Raw genomic sequence first — 9605 nt, 5'->3', positions numbered from 1 at the left:
GGTTAAAAATCATAAAAACCAATATCTTAACAATTTATTAACTTTAGAATGAAAATCATTGCAATAAATATGAATTGTTCGAACATTTTATATCATTATTACTTAAAGTCAGGACCGGCTTTAGCTTTTTCAGCGCTCAGTGCAAAAATTATTTTGGTGATCCTCCATCTTAAACGACTTAGACATATAATTTAAACAAACAGAATTTTGGGAGCTGGAGGGGGCTCATTATACATATTATGACCAAAGCCTTATTCACAATCAAAAATGCTCGAAGTAATTTTTCAAACGTACATTTTGTTTAATATTTGTAAATTATTCAGATAACAAACATAATAATACTTGTAATAATATAGTGATAGTTTATAAAACTGTAATTGTACCTACAAGAGCGGTCGATAAAATAATAAATAATAATAATCAAATTTATATTGAATCACATCATACATTTTTTTTTCTATCTAGTAAATAATTTGCAAAAATTGATCAAATTTAATCTTAATTTTAACGCCTCTCACGCGCCCTTCTGATTTTGGCGCCCTGTGCTAGTGGCGGCTCCCCCAAGCCAGTACCGTATTTATAAAAAATGTATATTAACGAAAAATGCATATTATAATATGTACTATAATACGACATTAATTAATGTATATCATAAAGTAGTTATTTTAGATCAAATAGATCATATTATTGATATTTTAACCAACTTTAAAAATAGACGACTTGAGTTTGTATTGTAAAAATTGTTGTTTTCGTTTTGATATAAGATTTTGTAAAGTTATAACTTGCCCCCCTCCCCTAACCAAGGCTTTGGAGCCGCCCCTGTCCTGTGCCGTCACACGCGTCGATCGTATCTAAAGCCGACCCTGCTTAAAGTATAGTTACAAATGATAAATAATAAATAATAATATTTATTTATTTATATATAAATAAATAATTACGAAAATAAATGTATAATATTAAATAAATAGTTTAATTTTAAATTTCACGGTCATGTTCATATTTAGGAACTACACTAGTCTATAATGTAGTATGTAACTTACGAAATAAATATTTGTCATTCCTTTAAACTTTTAATAATTTGCCGCTCTTAGCAACTGAACCCAAAGCCTCTACCTAAATATAAAATAAACCCCTGCCCTAGGCGTAAAATAGCGTCAACAGCCCTGTATATAATAATATATTACATACATTATATACATTTTAAGTATAAATACATTTTATTCGAATACCTTAGATGGTATGAAAAGAATGCCACGGGTAGTGTTAACATTCAAATAATGTTGACAATAGCCATGCATTTTTACTAATATGTAATTATTCGCTTATAAGCATGAAATATTAACATTATCTATAAAATGTTAACATTAACTAAACAACATAGTGGATAGTATTAAAAGTTACATACTTTTAGAACGATTTAAACGTTCTGTTAGCACTCTGTATTCTATGGTATCCTACTATACAAAAATAAAGCGTCGGGCTGCTGGGGGTATAATGACTAAAACGTGATACGATGTCAGTGATCTAAAATGTTGTGTAACTGAAAATGTCACGGAAGTATGTCATGCAATAGAAAATAATATTATTAACATTTAAATAATTTAGGTACTTAAATAAATGTTTCGATTATAGATAATAACTATTAAAATATATTTTAACAAATTCTAGGTTTGAAATTGTTACGTCTTATGACATTCTTATGGTGTTGTCAAGACATTATCCGAAAGGTTCTTGACAAATTATTATCCGTTTAACGTTGACATTAGTCAACATTTAACAATATTCATGGTAGCTAACGATAACAGTTGACTAATATTGTGTTATTTAGCGAATTTTCGACAATATTCAAATGTTAACGCAACCCGTATTGTATTCGCACGGTGCCGAGGCGGATTTGTTGCTACGAAGCGGTCGGGAACGGCGACCGTACAGTTTGCTTAGACGGGCGGTATCAGCGAGTACGGCACGTAGGGGATGTCGTGTTGCGGTAGAGCGGCGTACGTGACGGATGACTGGACTACGTCCGACCCGCTGCCGGGCGACGGCGTCGACTGGAGCAGTTCGGTCATAAAGCCGATGTACGTGATGGCCAGCCTGAGCGTTTCGATCCGGGACAGACGTTTTTCGTACGCGAACGTGGGCACTTTGCGCCGAAGCTTGTCGAACGCCTCGTTTAGGTTGTACATGCGCCTGCGCTCGCGTATGTTGGCCGCACGCCGCTGCGCCAGCGTGGCCACGCGCCGTCGGATTTTCTTCGACGACGCCATTGACGACTTTTGCAAACTACTGTTGCTACTGCCACCCCTATGCAATCAAACACGCTCATGGTTAACAAAAAATCCATACACAAACATAAGAGTGATTCTGGTGTAAAGTCATTTTTTTTTCAAAGGTTTTCCTAGTGGATTTTTGACAATAAAATATAACAAAACGTATCCGATGATTAAAATGTTCGAAGTATGGAAATTTCTAAAAAAAAAAATATTTGTTCCGACCAGATACTGTGATTTCAATGGGGACAGGAAACTTATACCTATTATGTTTCAACCGAGCCAAGATTTTTTATTTTTAAACTTTAATCCTACCTTTAACTGTTACGAATGGCGATAAAAGTCTTAACTAATTAGTTCAGGTAATGCAACAGGAATCAATAGACGTCGTATTTGTATTATATGTATTGTATATTATATGTTGTAAAGTAAATATTATTGTATGTGTATATCATACATGATTACACGATGCCAGCAGCGAACAAAGGAGAAGCATTGTTCACTCAGAGCTTCCTCTGCTATCGGTTAAACAACGGAAAAAAAAGTAGTGCCATGGGATTCAAGCAATTTACAAGCAGTGTTCTATATCGTGATTAAAATTTCGAAAACTAAATAGCAACAAAATGCTAAGATATTGGGCCACGTTTATGTTATGTATACAAAGGCTTGTCGGCACAAAATTAGATATTTTTTGAAAATTCGGTTGTGATAATCACAGTTATTGGTAAATGAGTTCATGCTGCATATATTTGTATATTTTTTTTTTATGTAAAATTATTACGGTATGGACTGTAAATTATCACAATTATCAGTAGTTTGAGTTTTGACCTGATAAATCATAATATTATAATAGCAATTGCCATTGTTGGATCAATGTTCATTGTTTAGATATTTTTATGTATCATGATATCATCACTATTTGGAGAAAAAAAATGTACCATTTACTTGGCATTTTGATGAGTCATTTAAGATAGTAAAATATATTTTCGATAAAATATATTTGATATAAATGCGTAAATTTAGGAATAAATGAATAATTTGTAATACGAGTATTAATTGCAAACAAATCGAATAAAAATAGGTACATAATGTTTATTTTTTGCATTTCTATTATTTGATAAAAAATTTGATTTTTAAAGAAAAAACTTTTTTTGTATTACGATATACAGAAGTCGGGCGGACCATTGAAGTTTGAAACAGAATGTTTGTCCTTCATTCATTGACCCTAAATGCAGAATACTGATTGAAGGCGTACAGAGAGTGGACGTAATTTGAATACCGTAAAAATAACTAGGATGGATGTGTTACATTCGTTTAGAAATGTATTTGTAAAAATATGAAAGCAATTACAAATCATTGAACGTAATCAAGAAACAACTCTGAGTGAAGGTCGAACTTCTTTATAACAAATATATAATGTTTTGTATAATAGAATTAACTATTTCACTTGATAGTTAATATAATCATTTTGTATTTTTGTATCGAATTCGCATACCTAGCTTACAATCACCAAATGTAAGTATATACACTTTTTTTCAAGAAAATCAATGGTTTTACTAATCTCAGTCTTTAAACGTTGATGAAGGAAATGATTGATCAAAATCTTATCATAGTCAATCAGCAATTAATGTTCAAGCCATTATACACAAAGTATTTAATTTAACAAAATAAATATAAATTAGAAACCACAATAGTATGTGTATAATATTTACACATATCAGATTATCAAAGAATATGAATACCAAAAAACAAAAAATTATAAGTTTGGTAAGATTTAATTTATTTATTATAAATATAATTGGAAAAAAAGAGAAAGTTTAAAATTTTTTATTTTTATTTGCGAAAAAGCTGAAGAACACAATTTTTTTTTGTTTTGGACATGGCGGAAAAAGGAAAGGTTCATTTTTATTGTTTTTTTATGTATTATTTTTATTGTATTGCTCACAATAAAAGCTTCATTAACACGATAGTGTTGCATAAAAAATAGACAAAAATAAACGCAATAGAGATGGTACACCGATATTTATAGTACTTTAATTTATGATGTGTTTGATTAACATGTTAAACATAACTTTTGTATTTATATTTTTTAAAAGAATAAATATTTTATAAATTTAGTTATATAATCTTTGAGATATTAAAATCACTAAAAGTATATTTTTTATTCAGAGCTTTGAATGGCAAGCGAATTCCTCGCCTAAACTGTATACATTTACTGTCGATTCTATACCTACTACAGTAAAAAGTTAAAACTAACTTCTTCTGACAAATTCATAAATATATAAAAAGTAAAAATGACTCGCAAATTTATTAAATCACTATTTATAATTTTTTTTCCTACTTGTAAATTATCTTAGAGGAAATTGTAAACAGAGAGAAAAAATATTACAAGTAAAAAATAAGTCACTTAATTCATGGACTAATTTAAAATCATTAAAATGTTGAACCATAAATTAAGATCAGTGCCATAACTAAACTACACGAGACCTGTGTGATACTTAAAATCTTGAGGCCCTTTATCATTATACATTTTTCAATAACAACTAAAAAAATTGTATTTTTAGAAAGAGAGGAATTTTAAAATTTTAAAATTTGAATTAATACGATACTAAATACCTAAATAAATATGATAATTGATTATTGAAGTACATAACTTATACTAAACTACTATTTCAAAGGAGTGTTAAAAAATTTATCATAGTTATTCTTTATGTATATTATTAAACATAATACTTAGGGTATGTTATTGGGCAAAAAATACTAGTACCTATAGTAAAACATATAATCATTGAACACATATTATTACATTAGAAAATAAATAAATAAATACTATAAAACATTATTTGTGAATTATCACAGAATTTTTATTAATCGTTGAATATAATTATTTTCTTGCTCAATATTATTAAGCGCAGTCTGAAGAAGCCCCCGTTCTTCGACAATTGATTAAATAATATAAAAAATAATTATTAAAAATTAAGTATATTTAATAATTTTTTTCTTTTATAATAATCCGATTAAAACGGCCGTGACACGTTTGGGTACAGTAGACCCTAAATGCAACACGTTCGGGTATAAAAGAATACACAATTTGGGTACACCATATCTCTAGAAAAATAATACGTTTGGGTACAAAGGACATAGGTATTAATATAACATTTAGAAACATCTAGAAAAATAACACTTTAATACTTAGTCATTCATTTTACATTTTTAGATCCTATTAGCGTTATTCAGGAGACATGTTTAAAAGTGACATGTTAGTAGCATTTGTAAAAATAGGTATACTACTTTCCGAAACCATGAAACAAAATGGTTCATTATTTGAAACGAAATCTATTTATTTTGAAAAATCATAGTTTTTTACTTCGAATAAAGATTTTGATATTTTAGGAAATATTTTTCGTCTAGCTTCATACATACTTTTCCTCAATAATCTGACGTCAGAATAACTTAGATGCTCTGATTTTGGAAAGTTACGTAGTTTTTGACATATTAGTTTGGCTTTACATTAAGATTAGTAGTTGCTTTGCGCTTTAAAAGTGACAACTCTGTTTAGTGATGGTTTCTTCAACTATTTCATCTATGGTCTATGACTATGTTCTCCATTTATTGAAACTACCGTTTTTAAATTAACAGTTCATTTAGCAGTGACAGTGCATTTACCATTCGTGTAACGAAAAACTTTAGTTGTATCTTTGTTTCCTCTAAAGTCACTAAATTTATAACTGTTAATCGCAACACAATTTTTTCCACGTCAGGTTTCAAAAACATCGGAAATGTTCACGTCTATAATTACAAAGAATAAGCTAATCTTGCCGATTGAAAATCCAAATAGGAACTGAACATTGGAAGTTGAAACATTAGTATAATACAGTGTATATATAATATAATGTAGTTAGTTTCATAAACCATATATTATAAAGATTGTTAACCTTTTTTTTGGAGATAACCTATTGCAATTGGCAATTAGTGTAGGATGCACCCAAACGTGTTCTACATTTACAGGTAAAAATAATATAATGTACCTAAACATGTTTCGCCCATTAAAACATAGGAACATAATGCAATAATCAGTGGCGGATTAGGAGGCAGGCTAAAAGGCTTACAGCCTAGGGCGGCTTTTTTTTTTTTTATAGAATTAAGTTTTATTATTGACTTATTAGGTATATTTATTTTAATATATATATATATATATATTTATATTTGTCTTATAAACACGAATAAAAATAATTTTAAAAAGTTATAGGTAATAATATATTAATATGAACATTGTATGATGCGTAACTATAGGTTATAGTAAGAATATTAAAATTATTATTACAATTTCATTTGTAATAAAATAATTACAGTTAGTTACTAGTTATTATTAATAACTTATTAGTACCTATGTACTTATTGGGAATATCCGACTATCCGAGTATAGGTATTTTCATATCTGGTTATTAATATTTCCGTTATGTGACTGTATAAGCATTGTTTATTTGTACTTGTAATAATGGTATCTGAAGTAAAATAATAGACATGAAATATTTTATTTTTAGAAGTTTTCTGTTTTAAAGATTTAATATTAAATATTTTTTTTTTGATAAAAAACTAAATAAAATTTGAAAAAAAGGGTTTAGACCAAATATTGTTGGTTCCTTAGTAGAATGATAAGGGGGGGGGGAAAGAGTGATTAAGCCTAGGGGCGCCAAAACGCTAAATTCGCCTCTGGCAATAATCAGAATGATGCAGGGCAAAAGGTATAAGTAAAGATAGTAAATAACATTGGTTTTATTAAAATATATAAAATATTAAAATATAACACTATCTACAAATATAAAATAATCATAGTAAATTGGGGGTTTATTTATTATTTAAGAGGAACTAGAAATTAAACATATATGATAAGCATAAAAGATTTTTATAAATAATAATTGTATTTAACTATAATTTGTTGAAATACTTGTACAAAAAATAATATTTAGTTGTTAAAATTATAATGGAAGTATCTAAACTTAAGTAGTTCAATTGTTATCTTAATTTAATATATACATTTTAATAAAATATAGATAAAATACTAAAAACTCAAATTAGACTTAAGTCAACAATTACAATTATTCTTTAGAGTGTTAAAAAACATGAAAGTTGATGTATTACTACAGTAAATACATTAATATATCTAATAAAATATTTTCATTTTTAATATTAATTTATAATTTCATATATATTACAAAACTAGAAATAGGTATGAAGAATATATCATCTTACATATTAAAAAAATATATGAAAATTAAAGTCAGTCCGTCTGGCCGCTCTATCCGACCGATTTCCTTAATTTTTTTTTTAAATGAAAGTATTTAGACAAAGATATGTCATCAATCATTGAAATTTACTCAACTTCCACCAATGCGATTCTTCCCTGTAGATTTCTTATGGGACACATTCACTCAAGCAACATTCGAATTCTCATAGCTCCTTTTCTAATTAATGGATATTGATAGTTTCAGTTTCAGAATACTCAGAGGACCAAGCTCTTTCTTTTGAGCTATTAATTGCTTACATTCGTTGAGTTTGAGGAAACTTATGTGTGCACAATCAACTTTACTTTCAATTTTTTCTAAATACAGCATTCTCATTGGCCCTTACCCAGTGATATAACAATAAACAGCACACAAACCATACTAATATTATTACTTATATTAGCTAATATTGTCTAGAAGGAAACACTGTAAAATGATTTTATGTAATAATTACACCCTCTCATACATAGTGCTATCCTAATGCTGCAGAACATATATTTTAATAAACACTTTCTATCATTTCGATATGTCTTTCAATTTTCGATATTATACTCTTTATTGATTTGTTAAAATGTGTTTATGAATTGATTCGATTGCACCTATACTTTTTATTATATAAATAAATTATCTATTGTGAATTTTCGCAATGGGTATACTAGTATTATATTATTTTAGTAATTATTAAGACATATACATTGAATATCACGAGATACGAAATGTTTTCTTCATTTTTTTAAAAAAAAAACATTGATATTTGAGTTTATTTTTTAATAAATTAAATAAACAAAAATAAAGATAATTTTCTTTGTGGTAGATAGAATAAAGAGGTATAATAAAATTAATTATAATTTTTATACTCATACTTATGATATAGACTCTCAATAAAGTGATGATATATATACATAAACAGCTTACCTTGAAATTGGATTTTGAGTTAGACTCTGATGTTGAGTATGGTTGTGTGAGATCGGCCACATTTGAGATACTGAAGAAGAATGCTGATGAATATGGTGGTGATGTAAATGATGATGGTGATGATAAAGGTGAGCATCTGGCCAACATTCATCATAACTTTGACTATCCTGTAACCATAATATTATTTTACTTGTTTTGTTTTTGTAACCTAGAATAATTGATTTTATACAATAATAGTATGACATTGTAGATAATGTATCTGTTTTGTAAAACACAAAATTCAATAAACATATAAAGTAAATCAAATTAAACCAAGTGCTTAAACCTAAGTTTACTAACACATATTTTGTTGTAATTACAGTGCGATAGTAGTTAAATACAAATTAAAATTGTAAATATTCTTAGAAAATGTTGTTTACTTACAGTATTTGCTAAACTAGAGTCCCAAGTGGGTGTATGACCCGTAGTTGCGAATCCGTTGCTCATCATTGTGCAGTGCTTTATGATATGAGAACAAGCACAGCGAGTTCCTGGGGGCGTCTATCTTCCCTTTAGGAATAGCATGATATTGGTCCAGCCGATCGTCCAATGGTAACGCAGACAGGTGTTGGTTTGTTTCAACCCTCTTGCCGTCTAGAAATATTGCTATGTAGCTCTATATCAAATAATAACAATTTCAAACAAAATGTATTACTTTAAGTTGCTGAGACAAAGAAATATTAACATTATTTTGGAAAATCTTTTTATCTGTATTATGATTATAGATCGAAAAAAATATTAATTTTTGTAATAAATATCTATGCATAATGATTTGTATTTTATACGCCAGTTATATTGACCATACTAATATTTGTAAATAATACATAATAATTGTATAGATATCATCATAATATTAATTATGAGAAAATTCTTTACGACCGCGATTATCAAAAGTGATCTTATAATCAAGATTGAATAAGAAATACCAACAAATGTTTGTTATTTAAGTTTTATTACACATATTTTAAATTTCACCTTTAGTTAGAGTATTTAATGTTAATATTATTATTACTTTTGCATATTTTATATTTGCATAAGGAACATTAGAAAGACAACTAGAATAATAAGTTTTTATCACAAAATTTTACATATTTTA

At 28.1% G+C, this 9605-nt stretch overlaps 1 protein-coding gene across 1 annotated transcript; it reads right to left on the bottom strand.

The window, feature by feature from the left end:
• Positions 1-702: 702 nt before the first annotated feature.
• On the bottom strand, positions 703-9110 carry LOC112682756 (helix-loop-helix protein 13-like). Its single transcript, XM_025553469.1, has 3 exons — positions 8894-9110; positions 8471-8637; positions 703-2304 (listed from the first exon to the last, which is right to left on the bottom strand). The coding sequence occupies exons 1-3, from the start codon at positions 8957-8959 to the stop codon at positions 1938-1940; spliced, it is 600 nt and encodes a 199-aa protein (XP_025409254.1). The 5' UTR covers positions 8960-9110; the 3' UTR covers positions 703-1937.
• Between the last annotated feature and the right edge of the window lie 495 nt (positions 9111-9605).

This window comes from Sipha flava, unplaced genomic scaffold, assembly GCF_003268045.1.
Source record: "Sipha flava isolate LNK unplaced genomic scaffold, YSA_version1 210_pilon_pilon, whole genome shotgun sequence".
NCBI classification, from domain to species: domain Eukaryota; kingdom Metazoa; phylum Arthropoda; class Insecta; order Hemiptera; family Aphididae; genus Sipha; species Sipha flava.
The sequence above is the reverse complement of the archived record's forward strand: the minus strand, read 5'-3'. Positions and strand labels throughout refer to the sequence as shown.

What these genes read in the sequence shown, in the direction of transcription:
- LOC112682756 (XM_025553469.1), bottom strand. Translation starts at nt 8,959, where the DNA reads ATGATGAGCAACGGATTCGCAACTACGGGTCATACACCCACTTGGGAC. An exon ending in ACTCTAGTTTAGCAAATACT is followed by an intron (nt 8,638 to 8,893) that starts GTAAGTAAACAA and finishes TTATGGTTACAG; the next exon opens with GATAGTCAAAGTTATGATGA. An exon ending in ACTCAAAATCCAATTTCAAG is followed by an intron (nt 2,305 to 8,470) that starts GTAAGCTGTTTA and finishes TTGATTGCATAG; the next exon opens with GGGTGGCAGTAGCAACAGTA.